This window comes from Microplitis demolitor, chromosome 4 (genome assembly GCF_026212275.2).
Source record: "Microplitis demolitor isolate Queensland-Clemson2020A chromosome 4, iyMicDemo2.1a, whole genome shotgun sequence".
Lineage (NCBI taxonomy): Eukaryota > Metazoa > Arthropoda > Insecta > Hymenoptera > Braconidae > Microplitis > Microplitis demolitor.
Window position 1 is genome coordinate 17474708 of NC_068548.1, and position 27254 is coordinate 17501961.

Sequence of the window (27254 nt, forward strand, 5' to 3'; positions counted from 1 at the left end):
TTCAGCTACATGGCGGATTAAATTTTCTGTATGAGTTTTTGTCTCTAACACAAGATATCTATCTGAACCTTGTAATTTAATTGCACAAAATAATAAAAATGACATAACAATCATGCAAATTTTCACTATCCTCAAAATTAAATTTTCTAATAATAATAATAATAATAATATAATTTATTTAAAGCCGTAAGATGGACGATGGCGACAGGAAGGTCTACCTAAGAGCTACAAATAATTTTTGAACTCTTGTAATAGTGAAAATCAGCATATTTGTTTTATTTTAATGTTTTAATTGTGTACAACAGCTCACATAGCATTTTGGTGCAAGTAGTTTGGATGGTATCTGCCTTCCTATGCTAGTATAGTGTCTGGCTGAAGCCCACAACACTGTTTTACGCCGGCCCGTACTAGTAAGAGATGTAGTCTAAGGCAAGAGCGCGTTAACATAGCCTTACGGATGAGTCCGTTAACGTACTTAGGACGAAACTACAAACATTATGGCATATAGGCATATACCTTAAATTTTTGGTAGTTGACTTAAGAGTCAGTACATTGGAAAATAAGAAAAATATGTGATTTGGTGCAGTATAGCACAGAACATTGAAAAGTATCAATAATGGAATAATATATCATGTTTATAACCCTATTATAAACACATGAATATTGACGCTTAATTTATACTTAATTCAAGCAAATACATCGTCAATCCGCTGACAATTGCATGTTGACCAATTTGGTTTCATTGCTCATTGCTTACAATAAGGGTTTTGCTAATCTAAACATGGGTGAGCCCCACTTCTAAAAAATTACCAAAAATAGTGATATATAAATATTTTTTAAAAATAATAATTGATAATTCTATATACTATATGACGTGAAAATATAATAATTTTAAAAGAAAATTCGATTTCATTTTATCTTAAAACTTAATAATATATTTATTCGATAAAAATATTAAAAACAATAAAAGAATACACTTCTTAAAAGAATATTCAAAGAAAATTTTTCTTTTCAATTCATAATGAAAAAAAATTGATTGTGGCGAATAAAAATTTCTAACTTCAAGAAATGCTTTTTCTCTGAATATAAAAAAATTCGGTAATTATATAGAAGTAGGGCTGCCTACTTTTTTTGTGATAAAAAAAAAAAATATTTGAGATACGTACTTCATTTAGGTACCATTTTTTTCAGCTTTTTGGTGGATTTATTAATCTCTATTAATATTTAGTCGAAAAATTGGGTTACCTTTTTTTTTGCTTTTATTCAATCATTTTCTTCGGTGTTTAATGTATTTTACGAAAAAAATATGATAATGACTCAGAAAATAATTTTGAGCGAAAAATCATTGAAAAACTAAAAAAAAACTAAAAAATTTTTAATAATAAAGTGAAAAACAAAATGTGTTATCCAAGTTTTTGGATAAATATCTACACAGAAAAAAAAATTCTCGACTGAAAGTAAATATTCTTGATTCAAGAAAATATTTTTGAAAAGCTCAATTTTCTCAGATAAATTAGAAATTACTATACATATATAGTATTTATATGAATTTTTATGGATCTAAGAGAAAATGTACAATTACTAAACAACCCTCAATTTTTAATTATTATCTACACATTTTAATTACTTTATCAAATTAATTGGTACACATGAAAATCTAGTAATACAAAATAGTTAATATATTTCATATTATTATTGATAGTTTATTTATTACCTTAAAATATTTATTATATTATTTTGTCTAACTAATCGTATCTATTGTTAATTCATGTAATTATTTTATTTAATAGAATTATTTTTTATGTTCATGTCATTATTTTGCAATATCACAAAAAGAAATTTATTCCAGATTTAAAATTACTTTTGATAAAAAATTTTTTTCACTTATCCTAATTTTATGAATTTAATTTTCTTTGCGGATACTCTGTATAAAATCTACCAAAATTTTTCGTACGAAAAATAGGAGGCGGCAGTGGATTATTTGAGTTTCTTTGGTTTTCTAATCCATTCGCTGATACGTTATTATTAATTTTTTCTAATTGCTCAGGTGGTTTACGAAAAGGATAATTTATCATAAGATCATCATCAGGATCTTGTACACCGTTTAGTTTTAATTTTCTTTCCTTTTTATTTAAATTTTCAAGATACTCTAATCCTTTATGGTTTTCCCAATTTTTCAATTGATCCATTGCTTCTTTAACAGTTTCCAAATCCTGAAGACCATTGTTTTTTTTAGGTTTCCCATTCACAGTTCCGCAAGGACCAAATTTTACTAAATTAGATTGCTCTATAACTGATTTATTATTTGGCATCATAGTTCGATTGTTTGTTGAGTTTTCTTGATTTTTCATATTATTCTGTTTATAGTAATCATGCGGATAAGAATGATGAGTAGTTTTACAAGTAATAGTTGATTCCTGATTATTTTGATAATGATAACTAGGATCGTATAATATAAAGTAACCATTCCCTAAGGAACTGATTTCTTGATTTTGTTTTGGATATGGAACTGGAAAATTTTCCGGATTAATATAATTATTTTGTTGTTGCTGTTGTATGGCATACTGCTGACATTGAAATGCTTTACCATGACAACAATTACATTGTTGTCCTCCAGCATCAATAATCTTCTTTTGCCAAGGCTGGTAACCATTACGATAATTTACATACATTCCATTTTGCCTATCATTTGCTTGCCAATATTGTATCATTTCTTCTGCGTGTTGATTTTTATTCAAATTATCATTAAATCCAACTACTTTTTTTTGTTGTTGTTTTTTATTAGTTTTATTACTTTGATTTAATTTTTCAACAGTCGCGTAAGTCATTCTAGGCGGAGTAATATGTGCCATCCATTCTGGTTTCCCATCTTCATTATTTCTTGATATCTTTCTTCGCGTAGGATTTTTATTATTTTTATCAATAATTTCTTCAGACTGTTCTAATTTTTCAAGATAATCTAATTGTCTTTTTTGTTCAATTAATAAAGCATCAAACTGACGTTTTATTATTTCTTCACTTATCCCCTGTTGCCTTAATTTTGATATTAATAATTCTTGATCATGTTTCATTGCAGGAGTAAATTGAATTGGTTTTTTTTTAATTTCTTTTTCTTGAGTTTTAAATAAACGCCGTGGAGGATATTCATGATATTGAGATTCGAATTGATGTTGAGTAACTAAACTTTTTTTTAAATTTTTTTCATCTGGATTATTTTCTAAGCCAGTAGAACAATTTATATTAGAAGAATTATACTGTGAAAATTGTCGAGATTTTTCAGCAAAAGTGTTTTGATTTATTTTTAATCTACTGATCATCAAGTCTTGAGGTGAAGTCATTCCATAAACAGAAGTTTGTAGTTGATTATAAGGGTTGTAATTAACTGTTTGAAAGTGTTCAGGTTCAAAATTATTGTGTACAGTAATTTGAGCTGGATTTTCATTAATTAAATTTTGTTCATAAAGTACTGGTGAAATCTTATTTTGCGGTAAAGATTCAATGTGATTTTGCGCATTCGTATGCTGATGAAATATAACATTTTGACCTCCATCCAGTTGGTGTTCATACTTAACTTTATTAAAATCGTTAATAGAATTTTCCAAAATTTGAGGATTATGTTTATTATTATTTAAAATAATTTCTGTCTTTTGAATGCTGTGATTAGAATTTGGAAAATTATCTTTTTGATCAGTAACAATAAAATGAGGTTCTTGACCGTTTATAACTCGGGGAATAGGTACAAAAGGTCTATGTGTTTGTCCATTAGATTTTTTAAAATAATCTGAAGCTGAAGTTTCAGAATGTGGCAAATATTGCTGGTTTAATTTTAAATTAATATCAGATAACTTTGATGATTTAGAATACAGAGATTGAAGAAAACCATCACCTTGACCAGCGATCTGTTGATGATTAGAAGAATCAATATTTTTTGGATTTGGAGAATATTGTATTCGTCTGATTTCTTCTGCCGGAAAACTTTTTAATCTTGACGATGAAATTGAACAAGATTCACTTGATTTATTTTTAGTTGTAAATTTTGTTTTTGGAATTGTTAATAAGGGCTTACAATCTTTTTCTTCAGTTTTATTTGAAACATTATCATGTTGAATTGCTTTTTCTGCACATTCAACAGCATGCATTGATTTTGATTTTAAATTTATTTTACTACAATGTTTATCAACAATTTTTTGCTTATGATTAGTTTCGTTAAATAGTTTTCTATAAAAAAATAAAATTATTATTATTATTATTATTGCTAAAAGTTTTATATCGAAATTAACCTATAATTCATTAATTTAATAATAAAAATAATAGATTACCTATTATTGAAAATGATAATAACTTACTTTTTGTTCATATTTGAAGAATGAAAAATTATATAATAATTTAATATATTAAATCAAATTTGTGTGGTTATCATTTTTTTTTTATGAGAAATTAGTTTTACACGGATTTTGGATAAATAATTGTAAGATTTTAAAATAATTAATGACAGTAGCCATTAATAAGTTGAAGTAAGTGTCATAATCAATGACAGCAATGTTGTCATGACAATTTATTTAAATACAAGTTTTATTACTAATTCATTTTGCGATTCTAAGCATAATATTAATATGCGATAAACTATTTTACTTTTATATGAATGTTAATTTTAAATTATTAATATTTTAATGACAAATAAAAACTAGATAAAGTTTTTTAAACAGCCTTGATAGAAATGAAACTTGAAACCTCATCGGGCGTGGTATGATTTTGTCCTGTTATCGTCGGGTTCTATCAAAAAGCCCCTGCTGGATAGAACTCAACTAGAATGTAATTTGCTGTAAAAAAAAGGTCACTGTCTTGTAAATCCTTTCGGGTGAATAATCGGGCACCCGATCCTGCATCTCATTAGTCAAATCTTCGGGTATGAATTTGGTGACCCCTTCCATCTCCCGATCAGGCGCAGTTTTTATAAATATTAATTTATATAAAGCCGTAAGATGGACAGGGCAGTCTTTAAGCCCACCCAGAAGTCGGTAACCAATCATAGATTTGGATCAGAATCTTAGATTATGTGCCTCCATGCCCCACATATGCCCTAGTTCCCGCATTTACCCTTATCCTCCCTAATGATTCAAGTACAAAAAAACAGGTTTTGTACTTGAAATGAGTAAATTACCGGACTGAGATCTTTTCTATAGCGCATTTCAGTCAGAGTACCCATCAGAGGATCTGCGAAGAAATCCGTTGTTGACTTTTTTAAAATTTACACGAGTAGGACAAAACGCATCATTTATACTTCAATAATAATTTATTTAGAATTTAGAAACAACTTGAATATAATCGTATATTCAATTGTGAAAAAATGTTAATAGACCCAAAAATGTTAACTTCTAGAATGTTATATTGGGTAAGTCGACTAATAAATGGATAGTTAAAAAAAATCAGAAAGATACTTATATTCTTAGTAAATGAATGAGTATTTCAGTAAACACTCGATTTGAACATTACGGTAGTCTTATAAAAGTTTTTTGTTTTATCAAAATGAATCAGCAATTAGCATCAGAAATTTAGTACTTTTTAAAGGAATTTAAAAGATATTTTCAATGAAATTCATCAAAATATTTTTCATTCAATTACTCTTGGGTCATCCATCTATTGGTCGAGTTACTCTTGTTATTATCCCAAATATTGTATATTGAATTTATGTATAAGTAAAGTATTACTTTTTAGAGTTAATTTTAATTGATTATGGTAATAATTTATTATAACATGAGTTATCACTATTGATAGTTATTGTAGATGTTACGCTTCAAATCTAATCGTAACAAATAACTCCAAATCGCCCTACAAAATATTTAACAATATTCTTTATTTTAAAACATTGATAAATAAATTGGATACCATATTTAAATATTTTTGATAAATCCAATATTTAAATATTTTTATAAAATTTGTCAGAAGTAGAAATATAATTATAGAGGTGATAAAGGTAACTAGACAATTAATATGAAAAATGAATTTTATTTTTCATTAATGTAACATGACACATAATTTATATTTTAAAATATACTATTATTTTTTAATCTTATTATAAACGTTAGTTTCATATTATTAAATAACGAAAAAAATTAAATAATAATACTAATTTTAATGGTTTATAGCATTAAAATAATAGTAGTATTACTAAAAAATAAAATTTTCTTCTATTATTGTTATTATCATAGTCTTGTTTTCATAAATTTCCATAATAATATATTATTATTATTCTTATATTTAACCAAAAAAAAATATTATTCGGTATTAAAATATTATACAGTTTTGTTATACTGAATCATATGTAAAAACTCTTTATCAATAATAGATGGAATTTTACTTCTCATATAATTACTTATCTCAAGAAACGCTTTATTAGTATACTGAGCATCAGTAAGTGTTATAAAAACATGTAATGGATTAGTCTTTTTTTCCAATTCACACGTAAATTTAATTAAAGTTTCTTCTTTTTTATCTTTTAAATCTTGTAAAATTTTATCCGAAATAAGAGATTCTTTATCAATGCAACTTAAAGTAGGATCAATTATCGAAAGTCTACCTTTTCTATTGCGACTTACACAATATTTACCGCTACAGAATAACTTTATTTTATCGTGTTGTTTTGTATGAACATCTGACTCTTGTTCAAGCTTAATCTGTTTAATATTTGTTGTATCATAAGTAACTTGCACATTGAATTTGAATATATTTTCAAATATTCTTTGGATTAATTTATATACAATCGAGAACCAATGGCTCTCTTTATATTTTTGTTTATTATCAATATCATCACGTTCTTCAAAGTCATCTGGCAATCCAAAATCTTCAAATTTACCCGCAGGAATAACTATTTGAATTGATTTAGGCTTCTTTGATTTGTGTTTTATTCCCGTATCAAATAACGATGGCAAAAATAATTTGTAATCATCGTGTACTGACTCTTCGCATAACAATGCAGCGTCAGTGCAATATCTTTGAAAATCTTGTAATAAACGTTCAGACCAACCACTTGCAATGTTATGATTTAACTGTATTGGATCTTGTATACAAACTGGTCTACTTAAATTCAATAATTCTATATCAATTCCCAAATCATTGGCTATTTTATTATAGTCTATTTTTGGATAAATAATACCATCAAGTGGACTTATTAAATTAACTAAAAAATTAAATTCTGAATAAAATTTAAAAAATCCATACAATAATTGAGGTATACTGATATTGTTTGTATCACTAGTTAATTTATAATTTTTATTAAAATTTATTTGCCATCCGTTACTGAACGCTGGGACACAGGATGACTGTAGTTCTTTTATTGTTGGCAATAAATTAACATCAGGTTGTTGTAAATAAAATATTATTGCAATTACCAATGAGTAATTTGTTATTTTACCAGTTCCGGAAATATCTAAATTTTTAGCCCAATATTTAATAATTATCATAAGTGGCCGCAATTTTTTATCCAGACTGAGTAAAAATTTAACAAGTTGACTATTGTGTACTCCAAGTCCATGTTTGAATGAAATATCGCAGTCAGTAGTTGTTGGTATGTGATTAAATTTAATAACGGGTATTTTAGCCAATGGAATTGGGATTATGTGGGTGAATGTCGTTTTATGTCTAAATAATATTGATTTAGCTTCTTTAAATACTGACTTCGGTGTCCATTTTAATTTATAATTACCAGATTCTTTTGTGTCATCGTCATCGTGAAGTGTTTCTCCTGCAATAAAAAGGTTTTTAACTTTTTTTTATTAGAAATTAAATATTTGGAGTAAAAAATCTGTATCATACAATTTTCAAAAAAAAAAAAAAAAAAAAAAAAAAAAAAAAAAAAAAAACAAACATTTTTTTTTATAGAGAAATAGTATATTGCTTGGCAAGGGATAGAACAAGAAGATTTCAGACTTCAGAGGGTGAAGATGACTGCCTAGATCAAAAGCGATGACCGACATCACCGGAAGTCTGAAATTGTGTTTTACCCCGTGCCATGTAATATATTTTTTATATTAAGTGCATTGAAACTGGGAGTTTTAATGTCTGGAGCCAGTCTAAACATGCTATTTACTGACGAATACCGCAACAAAAAATCTGAAAAAAACACACACGCGCGCACATGTCCATCCGGATATAGTCAGAATAGCTACCTAGGACCTCAAAACGTCGAGATCTGATAAATACTCGATTTTCGAAATCGGACCGAAATCAATATCTTCCTTTTTTTTGAAAATTTTAAATTTTCATAGCGGGAAGTTAAAAAATAATGATGTATTATAAACATGCAAATTTAAGTAATTTGACAAAGAAATTAATAGCTTTTTATTTATTTAATCAATTTTTTCATTGCAACTAAAATTTATAATAGAAAATATTTTACAGATACGTAATTCAGATGTAGATAAAAAAAAAAAAAAAAACAATAATTCAAACTATTATAGAATTTTTTTGATATGAATCAAATTGATTAATATTTTACTTTTCTTTGGTGTTTTAAATAATTTATTAAAATTTCAAGCTAACATCAAAAAGTATAGAATTTGTAAATATTTAAGAGCAATTTTTGAAATTTTGTCTAATAGATTCACTCAAAATTTATTTACAAGCGATATTAAAATTTTTTGTATTAATAAATTTTTTTCCTCAACAACATATTCTGTTAAAAAAAAAAAAAAAAAGTATTTTTCACAGTATTTTACTCAAATAATTTTCCGATTTTCATTTCTGATAATTTTGCAAGCATTTTCCTAGGGCCAGATGTTTTTTTTGTAGACCTCTAGTGCGTTATCTTAGAAAAAATCAATCAAATTTAGATGATATAAATATTTGTATTTTTGCTTACTTCAATAAACATAAATAAAGAATCCATTTAGTTTAAACTTGTTTGTTATTTATAAAATTATCTCAAGTATTTTTACTGAAAAGTTTGTTAATTAAATAGAATAATAAAATATAAGTTACCTATGTCAAAAAATACATCCATATCACTGCCTTTTAAATGAAGTCCTGTGACCGTCGAACCAAATCGCACGGCTTTACCATATGGAAATGAACTCCGGAAAACTCGATTAAGACTGATACAAACTTTATCACAACATTCTTCTACTTCATTATCGTTCTTTTGTACTAAAGATATAAATTTATTTAGTTGAGATTCAAAAGTCGGCTCTGCTTCTAACTCAAATCGTAATTTGTCTTGATAATTTTCTTCATCTTCTTTACTTTCATCACTTGTACTTTGTTTTCTAGATTTTTCAGCTTTATTTTGTTGTTGATCTTTAAAAAAAAAAAAAAAAGTTAATAATATATTTTATAAATAAAAACCTATTAATTGAATTGAATAAAATGGAAATACAAAGTCCCAGTACGTACAAGATGTATTAATAATCCGTCGTGTAATTGTGAATTTCCATTGATTAAAATATACGGGCTTATTCAATAACTCATCTGCTGTTTCCCTGAAATCAAACAATAATTTATATTATTCTAAAGATTAAGGGAGAAAGCTGGTCTGATATAAAAAAAAAGAGAATGTTTTTGTGATTTTTTTTTTTCAGAGTACCTTCTTTACTGAAATTCTTATAATTGTTGACATCATTAAACATTATTCTAAGAATGTGCTGTTAAATTTTCATAAAAGAATATTGGAAAATAAGCCAGTGGTAGTGGGGAGAACCGAGTCACCTGAAAAAAAGTCTCTATGCCGTAGGCAGGGCAACTCATGACTGCACTTGAAATTAAAAAACCAAAAAGATTTTTTCAGTACATAAGTTTATCGTGGATTTGAACAAAGAAATAAACAGAATATTCATTTTGAAATTTTTGGTAAAGGTGCAATTAAAAAACTCTGATTTTTGCCAAAAATGATTCCTTTTGTTTAATTGAAAATTAAGTAGTCATTGAAATAGTAGAAAAAAAACCTTCGTTCAAATCTAAGATAAACTTATGTACAAAAGAAATCTTTTTGGTTTTTTAATTTCAGATGAAGCAGTCATGAGTTATCCTGCCTATGGCATGGAGACTTTTTTTTGAGGTGACTCGGTTCTCCCAACTACCACTGGCTTATTTTCCAATATTTTTTTATGAAAATTTAACAGCACATTCTTGGAATGATACTTATAATGTCAACAATTATAAGAATTTCAATAAAAAAGGTACTCTGAAAAAAAAAGTCACAAAAACATCCTCTTTTTGTGTATCTCAAACCAGCTTCCCACCTTAAGTGAGATATCAATATTTTAAACTAGACTTACGTTTAATTGATTACATTAAAAAAAATAATTTATATGAAAAATCATATTAGATTTCATATTTCTGACTAATTAAAATTTTTTTAATAACGACAAGATTTAAGCAAATCAATCATTAGTACCGAGCGTTTTTTTTTTCTATAATAAATAAATTTTATCATACTTTACTTAAATTCTTAAAAACTCATTTATTTAATAATTGAATCCTTTATAAATACACAGAAGAAACATGATTTCTTGGCACAAAAAATTTTTACTAGCCCCAAGAAAATTTTTACTTGCCCTAAGAAATTTTTTGCATTATGAATTGAAAACGAAAATTTTCTTGCATCAAAAAATTTTTTCTATCCCTGAGCAAATTTTTGTTTCAATTTCATAATGCAAAATTTTTCTTGCGCCAAGAAATCATTTTTTTCTTTGTACGTATAAAAAAAAATAATATTTTTACTTAATTTAATAATTTTATAAAACTAATTCAATTACTCTAATGAAAAGTGATTGAGTACTGAGCCTCATACTTCATATAAATAAATAAAAAAATAAACTTACTTGTTTTTAAACTCTATTATCACGTATCTAGGTCCAAATTTATAATAATGTATCGGACCATACTGTGTAAAAAATTTGATAATGTCATCAGGTTGTGCCCAGTGAGGTAAACGTGATACAAATATTGAATTTTGTTCTTTTTTCGTTTTTAATTTATTTAATTCAACATTCCTCATATGTTTTTTACCCAATAGATGACCATGTAATGAGTATTCATCAATCAAATCCAGTGAACATATATCACAACGTCGAGCCATTGTCAATTATTTATTATTTAAATTTATAATTTAATTTATTAAATTAATAAATAAGTTTTTGATTTTTATCAGTTACTTTTAAAAAGTATTTTGGTTCAATAATACCCATGTTATTGCCATAACTGAGAATAACACCATTTTCAGACTCGAAAAATTGTAAACCATTGTCAGTAGCTTTTTTATAATCAATAAAAATAAATATTTCAGCACTATTTCTCAATCCACAAGAAAAATTAAGACCTTTTGCGAAGTGAATATGATTTCTATTAACACGCGATAGTCCTTGTTCTTTTATTTTATTCCAATATTTAAAATAAGTACCATGTATTATATCAAAGTCAGGATTTATTGTAATTGGTTTCAAACTCAGATTATTAACATCAGCTATAGAATGTCCTTGATTTGCTTTTATTTTTAGAAATCCATCTTTTATCAGTGTATATCTTTGTTTATGATCGTTCTTAACAATACGTTCAATATCTTTTATCTCAACACCTTTTAACTTCGATAAAACGTCACTCAGTACACAAAAACCATCAGCAGTTATAGGCAGACTTTCATTTTTTGCACCATGTCTCAATAAGTACGATAATTTTTTACTTATTTTTACATCTCTGTCATCATCCTGCAATTATCAAATATAAATATTAGTACATAGCAACTGAGTAAATTAAAACATAAATAGGTATCAGATTTAATAAAAAAAAAATGTGACAGCTGTTATTAAAAATTAAATTAAAATTTTTTCAATTATTAAAACTAATTTAAGATATTTACGTTTAATGAACGTTTTTGTTTACGTCATAATCTTATTTATTAATTAATTATAATATCTTATTATAAAATTTATGTAATAATTTTCAAGTTGTAAAAAAAATAATTACTACAAACAATAATTATTTAAAAATTTTTAATATTTAATAAAATAATTTATCCTAAGCTTTTAAATAAAACCTTACCGTTTTATTCATTTACCACGCAATTAAGTATCAAATAACACCTACGGCAGTAGGTTGTTTTATTCAAATGTTCAAGACTTGATATTGTGTATGATTATTATTATTATCATTATCACTACTATCATTATTATATGATCCTGAAGTTAACAGATAAAAGCAATTTTCGTATTTTTTTATTTTGAACAAGTAAATTACAAAAAAAAAAAAAAAACTAAAAATATGCACATGTAGGAAATTTGAAATACTATAAGTGCAATTTTTGTAAATATTTTTTTTTTTTATAATTTGATGTTATAAAAAAATATTTAAAAATTATTAGACGCCGGCTAACTTCAGTATCATGTTGATGAGTGTGAATGTAGCAGACGTTAGACAAATTTAAAATTATAAAATGAGTAAATCATTAATGAAATTAAATTTTCAAAAAATTCGCATTTAAAAAATTTTTAAATTAATAGCATTTATTATAAATATTATTTTTCAATTGTTTCCTTTATTTATTTATAATTTTAAATTTGTTTGATGTCTGCTACGTTCACATTTATTAAAAATTGCCAATTGTCAGCTATATTCACACTCATTCATATTATTATTATTATTATTATTATTATTATTATTGTTATTATTATTATTATCATCATTATTATTATTATTATTATTTATGATCAAAGTGAAGTTAGTCGAGTACATCCGCTTCTGTGAATTCAAAACATTAAAACGAAGTGAGAAAAACATAAAATGTGTAAATTCATTAAATAATAAAATAGTTAATAAAAATAAAATGTCATTTACTTCAAGAGCTGTTTTATACGGTAGCTGTCTAGTGACCGTTGGTATTGTTGGATTTGTTCATTACAAACAACACGATGATAGGTACTCTATAATTATTCTACTTGATATATTTAACATTCATGTTAAATTTCTAGGTTATGTTAATTATATTTTATCTTTTTAAGGCAACAACTTCATTTGGGTGTAATTCGAGATATCGAAAGACAGGAACGTCGAAAGGCGGAAAATTTGTATTTATTAGAGCAGCAAAGAGAACTTACTAAAAAAATGAAACGTGAAGAAACTATAGAACAATCTGCTGTTGGATAGTTCTATTATTTATTTAAATAATTTTTAAATTATACTGCATTATATAATTATTATTTTACAAAACTTTGTATTTAATATAAATAATCTTTTGATGAAAATTCAAAAGCAAACTTGTTAAATATTTTAGTAAAATTATTTATTCAAATAATTTTCTTTTATTTAAAAACATTGTCGACCGTTTTTTATTTAACTTGACAATTGATTACATAGTAAATTATTTATCGATTTAAATTTACTAATTTTTTTTTGTTTACACCACATAGAATTTAAATTATTTACTACTTTTCTTTTTAATTCATAAATATTATACTTTCCCGTGTCAAAATTTTACAAGTGCTGAGCATTTAAACGTAATAAATTACAAATGTATTTGTTAATAAATTTTTTAAATGTTTTATTACAATCAGAATTTAAATATTTGTATTTTAATATTTATAAAAGTTTCTAAGTAGTGTTTTATAAAATATCAATTTTGAAATAATACATTTACAGAAAATATATACAAAAAATTGAAAAACCTATAAGTGCAATTTTTTAAAATAGTGTTTTTTACTTTAATTTGTCGTTTGAAAAAAATCTAAAAATTATTAGACGTCGGCTAACTTCAGTATGAAATTTTTTAATTGACACCCCAGTAAACAAATTATATATAATTTATATAGAATTACAGTAGGACCTCGATATAAGACTATTAGTTTCTCTCTCAAACTATTGCGATATTTGGGTTATAAATAAGACAGAATGATAATCTTATATCGATGTCCGACAGTATATATAATGAACGGAACTTGGCGCCGGACTCTACCGAGTCTGTGGATTATGCAGAATTATATATAATCATACAGAATTATATATAATTATCAATGTTTTCATGAATAATTTTTCTTAGAAATTAAACTTGGACTTACAAAAAAAAATTATTTTAATAAAAAGTATACTATCTACCATATGAACAAAAATTTACAATTTATTTAATACATTGTATAGGAATTTAATTATATATAGTTCTATACAATTATATATAATTTTTTTTACACGGACAGTGAAGTGAGCAGGAAATTGATAATTTTTTTTCTATTTTAAATAAATCAATTCAATATGATAATAAAAGTAACAGGTATATATCTGTTATCGAATATTCGACTATTTTAGGATTTTTTTTGCTAAGGAATTGCTTGTGATCAAACTCAAAATAAATATTAAAAGATTATCAAAAGTTCTTGTTTATATGAAAGTATATCTCTGTGAGGATTATCCTTTTTCCTTAAAAAAAAAAAAAAATGAATTCTTATCTGTTATATTCAGTATTAGGATTTAATATAAATTTGAAAAATTTATATCAAAGACTTTCCTAAATTCATGAAATAATTTTTTTTTAATAATGCGTAGTTTGTATATTAAAAACAAAAAAATTACTAAAAATCAATTAATGATGATAATTATTAAATATTAATTCATAACTTCTAATTTCAAGAGTGGGAATGTAGCAGACATCAGACAAATTTAAAATTATAATTAAATACAATAAATAACTAATAAAATAAAATTTAAAAAAAAATGCGCATTAAAAAAATTTTGGAATTAATAAGTGTATTTTTTATAAATATTTTTATTTTAATTATTTACTCCATTTATTTATAATTTAAAATTAGTCTGATGTCTGTTACTTTCACATTCATTGAATTTTTCAGATAATTATTTATACTACTTATATAGATCTTATTTATTAAAATTCAAATCAAGATGTTTCTCCCGCTTACAAAAATACGTCACCTGTCGAGTAAAATATTAAGTAATGTAAGTAGACAAACAACTGACTATCAATGCATTGTTGATGTGAACATTCAATTACAAAATATGAAAAATAATTTATAAATACTTCTTTATCATTTTAAAAAAGTCCAGAATATAATTGATTTGAAATACATTGAATGTATTTTTTAAAAAATGGAGTTTCCTCCAAAAAAAACTAAAAATAAAACAGTTTGTTGTGTGTACGGTTGTAAAAGTAAAGCTTGTCGAGATGATACAGTTCGATTTTATACCTTCCCTACAGCAAATACCGATTTTATTAAAGTAAAAAATGAATTTGGGGAAGAAAAATTAATAGACCGAAGAGAAGCATGGAAAAAAGTATTAAAAATGGGAAACTACATATCTAACTCTATGCGAGTATGTTCTCGTCATTTCATTAAAAGTGATTACATACCATCATGTAAGTTTATAATTAAAAAATAAAAATTTAATGTTTAAATATTATTAGAATATATAGAATGTAGTTCAATGATGATCATAATAGATTACGTTTTTTTTTTTTACAGATAATAATAATAAATCACGCTGTCATTTGAAGAAAATTAGTGTTCCTTCATGTAATCTTCCTGAAAGATCATCATTATTAAATACTAAGCCAATAGGTAATAACTCCAAAGATTTTGATTCCTGCTTACAAAGTCTACGAACTAATGGTATATTTTTTTAATTAATATTTTTATCGTATATGACTATATAAATAAAATAATTTTGTATGAGGCAAAAGACCTAATACCCAAAATCAGGGACTAGTACCTAATTACCCCATGTATTTTTATATCTATATTCATAAATTTAAATATAAAAATACATGGAGTAATCAGGTACTAGTCCCTGATATGATTCTGAAGCTAGAAAACAATCAACAATTTTTGGATTTTATTTTCAACAAATCAAAATTATAAAGACTAAAAATATACATATGCAGAAAATCAAAAAAGCTGTAGGTGCAATTGTTTGAGATATTTTTTTTTTTTTATAATTTATCATTTCTAAAAAACATTCAAAATTTATTAGCCGTTTGCTAACTTGAGTATCAGGTTCCTGATCGGGTATTGGTTTGTACCTTCCCAAGCAGCACAAAAAAAATTGTTAACTTTTGACATTAAATTTACGCTTTAAATTTTAAAAAAGTCGACATTTTTTTTGTGCCGCTTAGGTTACTATAGCTATTTAATTACTGTACTCTTATCAAAAGAAGCGATTAAAGTGATTAGAAAAAAAAAAATTTTAATACTTTTAAATACTTTTGAATACTTTCGAATCGCCTTTCTTGTGGGCATTTAACATTACAAGTCGTTTTAAATAACTTTCTTTAATAAGGGAGAAACTATACAAAGTTGTTTTGATAGTAACTATTTATCAGCTCTAGAAAGAAATATTAATTAAATTTCGAAAAAATTCTACTGATTTTAATGCAACTTACAAATTTTTATCGGAAGAAAAATAAAATTTTTATGAAGTTAATTAATTGTTATAAAAATTTTATCAAATTTTTTAAATATGAATCAGAAATTATTGAATTTTCTAAGCAAGAATACTTTTAAAAAATAATTTTAAGAGAACCTTCTGCGTGTTTTATCAACGAAATTATTTTAAGACTGATAATTATTTACTTTTTTTTTTTTACTAAGATGAATTTCTCACCCAATAAGTTTTATAAATCCATCAAATTATTATCATTTTATGAAAAATTAAAAGAGAAGGCTGAATACTAAAGTCTTGTTGTGAATTTAATTATTTTTAGTTTTTAATAAGATATTTCATTAATTAATCAAGATATATCATTAAAAAAATTCAGATTTCTTTTTAAATTGCATAAAACTATGATCACTTAAAATAAAAAACAAGATTAAATTTGAAACGTTTGGTTTTTAGGGAGCCAGAGCCATTGTCCAAAAGACATTCGTTCGATGCAAAATATTCGATATGCGACAAGTTGTCTAGTAGACAATGTCTTCGAATGAAACTTAAAGGTCGATAAGATTTTTCAACGAGTATTTATGTAATTTGATGCGAGGAAACCGATTTTGATAATTCAAAAGTTCTACGATGGTCCAGTTTTTTGTTATAAACAATGTAATTGTTTAGAAATACCATTTATAGATAATAATTAGTTACAGAATAGTAAATATTAGAAACGAGATGATCCCTGATAGCCAAGTTGGCGAGAAACTGACGAGAAACTTGCAGCCGCAACTGGACACTAAGTTGACCGCCAACAGTTGGTACCTCCAATAGTTGATAGACATTTTCTGAGAAAGTTGGTGGCAAAAGTTGCTTGCAAAAGTAAGACGGTAAGTTTCCTTTCAATTTTCTCAGAAACTTGCATTTCAGTTTCGGCTCCATACTGGCGCCAACTTTTTGAGAAAGTTGGCGGTAACTTGTAGCCAAAAGTTGCAAAAGCTAAAGTTGTTGACAACTTGTCGTCGAGTTGGTCGAAAAGTAATAAATGACCAACTTTTTCACGATCAACTCGTGCTATCAGGGTGAATAAAACCAATTATTATCATCGAAACATAGTTATATTATCTATAGATTATTTATATTGTGCATTACCAATTATCGTTGGGTTAATAGGTAATAGAACTATATAAACTTTATGTTTCGATGATAATGATTGTTTTCATTATTTCAGTTTAAGTATTTACTATTCTGTAACTAATTATTTTTCATAAATGGTATTTCGATGTGCTTTACATTTAAAATTTTTTTTTTGATATTTCGTTTCGTAACTTTGTACTGTCACAAATTTTAAGTTTTATCCGACGAGATTGTCTACTCGACAACTTGTCGCATATCGAATATTTTGCATCGAACAGATGTCTTTTGAATAATGACTCTGACCCCTGACTTTTAGACATTATTTGACAGTACCTAATTTAAAAGGTAACTTACGTTAGTTACTTTTTCCAACAATCAGTGAACCAGCGCTACTAGCTGATTTCTCTGTGGTTCGTAAATTAAATTATATTTACATCCAAAAGAGAGAGCTAGTAATCGATATCTCGAAACTGAAGTGTCTGAAAACCGCGAAAACATCCGCGTCTATTTTAACCTTAATTTTTTTATGTAATAATTATAAAAGTTATTTTATTAGTTTTATTATTTAATAATTTAATAAATAATTATTAAAAATAATAAAATATGTCATCAAAAAATAAAAATCAATCAGGTAAAATAATTATTTTCGAATCATTTTAATCTTAAAAAGAAATTTATTCTTTTTATTTCTTGAATTTCTTGTACTAAATATTGACAATTATTTATGGGATATATATATATATATATGTGTGTGTATATATACACATATTTGTTTATATATATATATATGTATTACAGTTTAGCCATATACATGTCTTTATCTTTTCATAAATATATGTGTAAGGTTATACTATATTTCACAGTTATTATTAACACGTTTTTTTTTTTATTTAATACTCATTTTTTTGTTTTGCTTTCATAATTTAAATAAATTAGATGTTACTTGTCTTGACGATAGTCTAATGAGTTTAGAAAAACTTGACCGAGCATCACCGGAATTGTGGCCCGAGCAAAGTGAGTTATTTTTTATGTTTTAAACTAAATTATTATTAAGAATTTGTTAATTATATTTCTTACCAGCAATTGATCAAGTTCCAGGTGTTAATGAATTTATTGCACAAAATTTATCAACAAACGAGCAATCGTCGTGGTCTGCATCAGGAATTAATTCTGAAGATATGACTCAATTACATCGTAAGGATATTTCTTATTTTTAATAATGATTGCTATTAAAATTTTTAACGATAATACTAATTATGGATTTTTTTCAAAGAATTAGGTAATTTACCGATGACTAGTCTGATAGCAGAAGTGAAGAAACTTCATGACTTAGCTTATCAACTTGGCCTTGAAGAAGCCAAAGAAATGACGCGTGGAAAATATTTGAATATATTTAAAAATAAAGAAAAATAACTTGAGATTTAATCATAGTAAAACTAAGATAAAATATATTTTTATAACTAAATTATAAGCTTATATAATTATTCTTTCATTATTAGGGTTCATTTTAGTTGACTACCCAATTTTATTGATTTAAAAAATAATTGTGAAATTTATATTATTTTCAAAAGATTTGTCATCTGCAATAAATAATCAATTTATTTATTTATTTTTAATTAAAGGTGCTTTATTAAAAAGTATAATTTGTATAAATATAATAATATTTATAAAATTGTTTATTGTATATTTAATGATTTTATAAAATATAGTAACTAAATTTAGGTGTGGTGCATCCCTACAGAGAATTTCTCTACATTATACAATTTCAAAAAGTTTTTCCCTACACGACTCAACTCAATAGATAAATTTTTACACCGCAACAACTCTACAGAAAATTATTTTCACATTGTTCCATCTCTACATAAAAACATCTCTCATATTAAAAATCTCTACAGAGATCATCTCTAGAGCGATCATTTTTACATGCCGCTAAGTTCAAACAGAAGATTGTTTTGACATTTCATTAATAAAAGTAGGTTAATTATATAAAAGAACGAATGAATGAAAGTGAAATTAAATTATTTAAATATTACAAAAGTAATGAATCATCCCGACACAAATTAAGAAAATCCAGGAGTTGCTGCTTTTACACTGGTGGCCTTGTGTTATCTTTTCGTATCAATTTCGATAAATTTTTTCTGTAAGGTAAAAGACCGAGTACCCGATACCTCCATGTATTTTTATGTCTATATTTAGTAGAATTTAAAAATATAGAAATAAAAATACATGAGTGGTCAGGTACTAGGTCCCTGATAGGGTACTAGGTCTCTTACATTACTAACAGATGCACCATACCCACTAAATTTTATAATTTGAATTTAAACAAAATAAAAATTAAATATATAAAAATATTTATGTTAGATTCATATTTTTTAGTAGCTTTTGTCATTAAAAGTTAAAATTTTATTATAACTAATGATCACGTTTCGAATGTCCATATCCTCAGTAGAAAACTTTTAAATTCAACTTTTATTTTACCATTTCTGTTAGCAATTGCCGTAGTACATATTTGGTGAGAACTTGGTAGACATTTATTTTGAATTTATAAGCCATAAAAGTTGTCGCACAAAAATATATTTTCAAAATTTAAAATTTAAGGTAATATCCCTTGACAAACTATAAATTTTTTGTTTTTAGCATATTGTTCGAGGAAATTTAATCTTGAACAAGAATTCATACGTCAATATATTCTTAAAAATTTATCATTTTTGAAAAAATAGAATAAAATAAATTATTTTAATCTGGTTAAACGAAATTCAAGAATTTTCCGTTATCCACAAGGCGTATTTTTGAATATTTACAAATACTGATGGTAAACGTTTATTTGCATCACAACTAGAACCATAAGATAACATTCCGATCTGAAACAAAAAATTGAAATTAAACATTACTATTTGATAAGTGATATTGTACCTAAAGACTGTTATTTTGTTACGTTGCAAGTGATATATTTTACAAAATTAATTTTTTTGTAGATATGAGCTCAACCTCTACGCATTTTTTAACAACAAAATGAGCAAGTCTTTCTTGTAGAAGATAATCCTTTGCTCTGATGAAATTCAAGACGTCACCAATTCCCATTATCGACTAGATTTGTTAGACAATATTCGGTTTCTCCAGCATCGGATATGTCATCAGAGCGAGTTTTTTCGACGGCAGGAAATATTATTTCTGCTAAAAAAACTGTTTCTTGTCAGAAAATGTGAATCTATTAGTATTTCTCTATCAAAATAGAGATATCACTCAAGGATTTAGAATTGTTTTATGTATTTATATTACAATTACTTCTTCAGCTTAAAATTTTATTTAATTTAATTATTAGTACTTGTCTCCTAAAAATGAATGGCAAATTAATAAAAAATTAAATTAACCGCTTTAACCCTTAACTAATTAGCTAAGCTAATTTAAGTTAACCAATTTAATCAGCTAAGCTGGTGAGCCATGTCCATATAATAATTTTTTTTAATTCTTGAGCAAGTCTGCTCTCAAGTTCGATAGCTGCTAGTGTCTTTTTCTACGTATGTGTTTTGGTGCAGATACTTGTGACCAGATTTAAATTGCAAGCCTTACACAAGAAATTCGTGCCAAAGTATAATCTAATTCTGGAGGAAGACTATAGTTGAAAATAGTTGCGCATAGTTTGCTGAAGATCTGCTCAAGGCTCAAGGTCAATTTTAAGCCTTGGGCAGATCCTGAGCAAGCCATGCGTAAGTACCGACTGTAAATTACTTGTGCGAAAAATGCGTTAGGCACTTTTTCATTGCACCATGTTCAAGATATCTTTAATATTCTTGCGTACGATAACATGAACAAGACATACACAAATCTTGACGTAGGTTTCTTGATACACGAATCTTGCAAAAAATACATACGTAGAAAAAGATACTAGCAGTTAGGGATCTTGCTCAAGATACTTACTCCAGAACCTTGCTCAAACGTGTTACTAGGGTAGCCAGTTACCCTAGTAACACGTCTTTGAGCAAGATTCTGGAGTCTGTATCTTGAGCAAGACCCCTAGCTGCTAGTGCCTTTGTCTACGTTCGTGTCTATCGTAAGATCGTGTATCAAGAAATCTATGTCAAGATTTGTGTATACCTTGCTCATGGTATCGTACGCAATAATATTAAAGACATCTTGAACATGGTGCAATGAAAAAGTGCCTAACGCATTTCTTGCACCAATAACTTACAGTAGGTACTTATGCATGGCTTGCTCAAGATCTGTTCAAGAATCAAGGTCAATTTTGAGCCTTGAGCAGATCTTGAGCAAGCCATGCGCGATTATTTTCAACTATAGTCTTCCTCCGGAATTGAGTTATAATCTGGCACGAATTTCTTGTGTAAGGCTTGCACTAGGCTTGCCATTTAAATCTGGTCACAAATATCTGCAGCAAGACACATATGTAGGAAAAGACTCAAGCACCTATCGATCTTGAGAGCAGACTTGCTCAAGAATTGAAAAAGATTGTTATATGGATAAGAAACCTGGTTAACTTTTTTAACTGGTTAAGCCGGTTTAAACGTACAACCTTAATAATTTTATAATAACTAAAAAAAATCTGAAATTCGCGTTCGAACAATCGAACACTGATTAGATAATCGTTTGATGGTAATTTTTATTCAACTTTAATTGGTTATAAATTTTGATCCTGGTCAATTGTTTTTCCAAAAAATTGTTTTAGTATTTCAAAAAATTTATTCTTTGGCACTTGCAACGTTTTGTAATCACATATCTCATAAATTATTAGTACGAAAAAAAAAAAAAATTTACCACTGTAAAACCACTTCCATCACGAGTGATTAAAGGACTGCCACTGAATCCTGAACAAGGATCTTGATAACCAACGGCACAGAGCTCAACATCAAAACCTTGAGACATGAATTCATCGCAATTTTGTGTTTGTAATATTTTAATTGGTAATATTTGTTGTTCAGTTGATTTTATATTATCTGATAATTTTCCCCAGCCTACAAGTATTGCAGTACTACCGATTGTAATATATTGTTGATCAGAGTAACAAATAGGTTGTGCTGTTACTACAAAATAAAATAAAAGAGTATAATTTTAATCAAAATATGTTATTTCGTTTTTTTTTAAAGAAAATGAAAATTTATAAAAATAACTTACGTGTAAATGCAATAGATTTATTGAGACGAACAAGAGCAATATTGCGTTCATATGTTTCAGCTTTAAAATTTGGATGTTTTACTACGTAAGATATATCATATGATTGTGAACAATATGCACAAAATAGTTTATTACAATCTGGATTTGTTGATGTATCAAAGTCGCCAATTAATACTGAATGTCTAAACAAATTTTATTATCAGGAATAAGTAGTTGAAATTATTAAATTCATTTTTAATAATATCTTTATAAAAAAATTATAATAATTACAGTTTATAATCGTCAGAATTAGCTAAAGCACATGTTGCAGTAGTTAATACAGTTCGTTCATTTAAAATTGTTCCAGTACAAGGATATTTAATACTTCCATCACATAGATCTTTTAAAATAAATAAAAAAATTATTATTTGCAATAAATAAATAATTAAATAAAATTGTTTATTAGCTACTAAACTAGGTATCTAGTTTTAAAACAAAACTTGACAATTTATAAATTAAAAAATATGGGTAGATACTTATTATAAAAAGCAAATAATTGAAAAGCTGACAGTATTATTAAAAACGTATCTTAAAGTATAGTTTTTTATTTGCGTGAAATTTTATCTATGTGAAAAAATTTGAAATTTTGCTTATTAACTTTGAAACTACACTGTAAAAAAAACTGATGTAAGTCCACGCTACCCTAGTGTTAAAGTTATCGGTGTTAAATTTCAGCCTGAAAACGATGTTAAAATGTTTCCTAGTTTTAAGCGACTCGTGTAAAAAAAAATCGTTGGAAAAAGTGTTGACTATTCTAAATTTCAAAACGTGAAACATCGATATGAACTTTTTTGAAAACATTTTTAAATTTATGAAAATAGAAAGAAAAAAACAGTTTATTTAGTACTGTAAATGAACGTTTTTAGACTCTTTTGTAAACTTTTTCGAGTCTAAATTAAAAATGCTAGGTTTCATGATTTTTTTCAGTGAAAAATACGTTCAGAAAAAGCTGATTTTGAACTATTTCTGAACATTTTTTTTTAGCATATCTTAATAATATTAAGATATTCATTGATTTTTCTTTTGAATTTCAAAAAGTTTGAAAAACGTTCAGAAAAAGGTTCGTCGTGCTACGTTTTAAAGTTTAGGATATTCAACGCTTTTTCAACATTTTTTTAACAATTTTTTTTTTTACACGGGGGTGTTAAAAATAAAATGTTTTATTTTTAAAACATCAGGAAACGAATTGTATTTCAAATATAAAAAATACTTTATTTAATGTTTCAAAAATTAAAGATACGACAGATTTATTAATTTATGGAAGAATCCAAAGAATATTTGTCCATAATAACATGTTATTGTTATTATATAACATATGGAAAACAGAATTTTATGATTCAAGTCTCTTTGCAAACTAAATCAGCGAGAAATAAAATAAAATTATGAATGATTGCCTATCCGAACTGCAAACGAGGGTATAGCAAAGACGCGGATCAGATCGTCCTATCTTCTTCCGTGCTATGTAATTATTTTTCACTGAATCTGTATCTGACAGTTTTCATTTTTTTTCTATTTGTGAGGAAAATAGCGTATGCACTTATTGTTATCATTTGTTTTTTCTCCAAGTAGCACGCTTGCCTTTGTGACATTAATAAGATGTTAGTTCTTAGGCTGTTTTTTGACATATCAATAAGGCATCAACGTGTCGACAAAACGATCAGAAATTTATGTCACCGAAAAAATATCTAGTTAAAAGACTTGACACAAGTGACGACATAAAGTAAATTACAAATAGTGGTAAAATAACTCATTTAAACGATTTTTTAACGGACATGTCTTTAAAGATAGGGAACACAACACAAATTTTCTATGTTTCCTAGGACCAACATCCGCATGTCTTATTTATACACGGAAAGAAAAAAATGGGAATTTTTCCAATTTTACATGGGGAAAATTCCTTTGTTGGCATTGTAAATTTTACTATGCCAGCATGTGAATTGTTGTTATATCAATATTGGAAAAATAACTATGTTACATAGGGACAATTCCAATGTTAACATGGGAAAAATTTCCATGTTAACAAAGTAGAAATTACCATGCATATAAAAGTAAAATATTTGTAAACTGATGGTTTCAAATTTTCATAACATTAAATACGGGTCATTCCTTGATGTACAAACCGTATTTAATGGCAAGTTAAATGCAAGTCAAAAGTAAAAATTAAAAAAGAATGTAATTGCAGAACATCAATAATTATGGCACCTTTTTAATTAAAGTGAAGTACAAAGATAGTAAAAATATTTTGTAACTCTTGGATGTAATTTGTTCGAAGTTCATCTGCTTTTAATTTGTAATTTGTCAAGTACAATCAAAATTGATTAATTCATACACGGAAAGAAAAACATGGGAATATTTCCAATTTTTCTTAGGAGAAATTCCCTTGTTGACCTTAAAGAGAAAGTCCCTTGTTCCTATGTAACATAGTTATTTTTCCAATGTTGATGATATAGGAAAATTTACATTGTCAATATAGGAATAATTCCTATGTTACAAAGCAAAATTTACCATGTGACATAGCAACAATTCACATGTTGGCATAGTAAAATTTACAATGCCAACAAAGAAATTTTCCCTATGTAAAATTGGAAAAATTCCCATTTTTTTCTTTCCGTGCAGGTGCTACAAAAAAATTTTGATTAAATTTCACAAAATTTTTTCGGAAACTTTGAAATTCTATTTTCGTAAATGTTAAAACCTTCACATATCCCTATTTTATCGCTTTAAAGCTTAAATGATAAAAATGACCAAAATATTTGGTATTTTAGTGATTTTATCTTCTTGTGGACTTTTCTCATGCAACATAGCAGTTTTCCCCATGTTGGCATGGGAAAAATTACTATGTTGCATGGAAATTGTTGCAATGACAACATGGAAGATATTCCTATAATATATGGGTAAAATTCCTATAAAATATGGTTATATTTCCATTTTTCCTTGGTAAAATTTACCATGTTGATAAAGCAAAATTTGCCATGTCAACAAGGGAATTTCTCCTAAGTAAAATTGGAAAAATTTCCATGTTTTTCTTTCCGTGTACCAAAAAAGGTATCTTTGAGACAAAAAAATTTGTCTTATCCTTTTAAAAGACATCTTAAAGTTGTTAAACGCTAAACAGGATAAGATTTAAAAATTTTTTGGTGCAGCTATGTTAGAAAAAATTTTATCCACGTATATAAATTGCTTATAAACTTTAATATTCTTTAAGCAAAACAATTTATTATTAAAAATTTATAGTTATTAAAATTAAAATTATTTATTATTTTCAACAATTTATTTTAAACAAAAAGTGAGTGATGCTTATAACGAGCGTTAAAGTATGGAATTTGAACGCTACAAAAATGTGGTGGAACCTCAAAGTTGTAATGAAAAGCTTGATATGGGAAGTTGCTTTTAACGGGATTGCTTGTAACGAGCCCGAGCTGTATGTCAAAATCTATAAAAAAAAGCATTAATTTGTTTCCTCATCCAGGATTTGTATTTCACTCCGAAAAGTACAAATAAATAAACTAATAATGACTATTGGGTAGTGGGAATATTTAATATCTTATCCAAACTTACTAATAAATCCGATTCTCGCAACAAAAGGATATGCTCCTAAAGTTGAAGTATAACTTCTTATTAAACTTTGCCCACAGTCCCGTGGTTTAGGATCTGATGAATGATCTGGATTTTTATTACTATAATCAGGATTATAATTGCCAATGTCACGAGGTGAATTACAACAAACTTTAGCTGTTTTTCCTACGTAGCCACAAACAGCTTGTCGAAATCTAATTTAATTAATAAATTAAATGAACGAATATGCTAAGATATTTTTTGTGGCATACGTACCGATGGATAGGAATAGTAGCTTCATTTAATAATGTCACTATATCAGAACAATAATCCAGTGGAATACATATTTTATTATCTGGACATGCTAATGTATTACTATATCGATAATCACGTGAATAAAAATCACCTCGATCACAATATATTAAATTAATTATTATAAAAAAATAAAAGTATTCAATATACATTATTATATTAAAATAAAAATTATTATTATTATTATATGTTTATGTTTTACTTTTAGAATTATTTTTAATGTTTTCCACATATGATTCTATTTTATAACTGAATACTTATTTTTACCGTATAAGTATTTCATGATTTTTAATCTGATACATAAATCTGTATTCATACATAAATGGTTTTTTTTTACCTTGATACATTGAATTATATCCGCATCCGGCGGAAAACACGATCATCAGTATGTTATTTAAAATCGATACATCTCTGATGATAGATTAATGTAAAAATAATCAGTAGATTTTTCTGAAGTATTAGATAATAATGTTTTTTATTTAATTACTAATATTTTTTTCTTTACTTTAAAGAATCCGAAAAAAAAAATTTCCAACAAGAATTGAAAATGTATAATACTTATAAGCCAAAGACCTTGTCCTGATTGAAAACTCCGATTGAAAATCAGGAAAAATAAAATATTATTCTCCGATTTAAATTTTCCAATCAGATTCGATCAGAAAATAATATATATTTTGAATTTCAATCTGTTATAATCGAATCCACCCGGAATTTTTATTTGGTGTATAAACGTC

At 26.2% G+C, this 27254-nt stretch overlaps 6 protein-coding genes across 8 annotated transcripts; 2 read left to right on the forward strand and 4 right to left on the reverse strand.

The window, feature by feature from the left end:
- Positions 1–1895: 1895 nt before the first annotated feature.
- LOC103574234 (uncharacterized) lies at positions 1896–4387 on the reverse strand (the record flags this gene model as incomplete). The annotated part of the gene is made up of 3 exons (XM_053737929.1): positions 1896–2716; positions 2795–4218; positions 4347–4387. Coding segments are annotated over 3 exons (2286 nt in total), but the record flags the coding sequence as incomplete, so codon positions are not given.
- Positions 4388–6191: 1804 nt separating this feature from the next.
- On the reverse strand, positions 6192–11071 carry LOC103574224 (speckle targeted PIP5K1A-regulated poly(A) polymerase). Its single transcript, XM_008553626.3, has 4 exons — positions 10815–11071; positions 9388–9473; positions 8977–9291; positions 6192–7741 (listed from the first exon to the last, which is right to left on the reverse strand). The coding sequence occupies exons 1-4, from the start codon at positions 11069–11071 to the stop codon at positions 6294–6296; spliced, it is 2106 nt and encodes a 701-aa protein (XP_008551848.1). The 3' UTR covers positions 6192–6293.
- A 43-nt stretch (positions 11072–11114) lies between these two features.
- LOC103574226 (tRNA 2'-phosphotransferase 1) lies at positions 11115–12139 on the reverse strand. Its single transcript, XM_008553628.3, has 2 exons — positions 12031–12139; positions 11115–11696 (listed from the first exon to the last, which is right to left on the reverse strand). Exons 1-2 carry the CDS (start codon positions 12040–12042, stop codon positions 11115–11117), a joined length of 594 nt encoding a protein of 197 aa, XP_008551850.1. The 5' UTR covers positions 12043–12139.
- Positions 12140–12685: 546 nt separating this feature from the next.
- LOC103574225 (protein PET117 homolog, mitochondrial) lies at positions 12686–13397 on the forward strand. The gene is made up of 2 exons (XM_008553627.3): positions 12686–12903; positions 12987–13397. The coding sequence occupies exons 1-2, from the start codon at positions 12692–12694 to the stop codon at positions 13129–13131; spliced, it is 357 nt and encodes a 118-aa protein (XP_008551849.2). The 5' UTR covers positions 12686–12691; the 3' UTR covers positions 13132–13397.
- A 1550-nt stretch (positions 13398–14947) lies between these two features.
- On the forward strand, positions 14948–19838 carry LOC103574227 (uncharacterized). 3 transcript variants are annotated; one of them, XM_008553629.3, is made up of 5 exons: positions 14948–15346; positions 15453–15599; positions 18424–18501; positions 18568–18681; positions 18761–19838. In XM_008553629.3, exons 1-5 carry the CDS (start codon positions 15079–15081, stop codon positions 18898–18900), a joined length of 747 nt encoding a protein of 248 aa, XP_008551851.1. In that variant the 5' UTR covers positions 14948–15078; the 3' UTR covers positions 18901–19838. The 3 variants fall into 3 exon arrangements, with proteins under 3 accessions (XP_008551851.1, XP_008551852.1, XP_008551853.1); XM_008553630.3 differs by having other exon boundaries at positions 18580–18681; XM_008553631.3 differs by having other exon boundaries at positions 18586–18681.
- A 405-nt stretch (positions 19839–20243) lies between these two features.
- Positions 20244–26867, reverse strand: LOC103574235 (phenoloxidase-activating factor 1-like). Its single transcript, XM_008553643.1, has 7 exons — positions 26858–26867; positions 26485–26614; positions 26212–26423; positions 22885–22993; positions 22615–22796; positions 22258–22523; positions 20244–20348 (listed from the first exon to the last, which is right to left on the reverse strand). The coding sequence occupies exons 1-7, from the start codon at positions 26865–26867 to the stop codon at positions 20244–20246; spliced, it is 1014 nt and encodes a 337-aa protein (XP_008551865.1).
- Between the last annotated feature and the right edge of the window lie 387 nt (positions 26868–27254).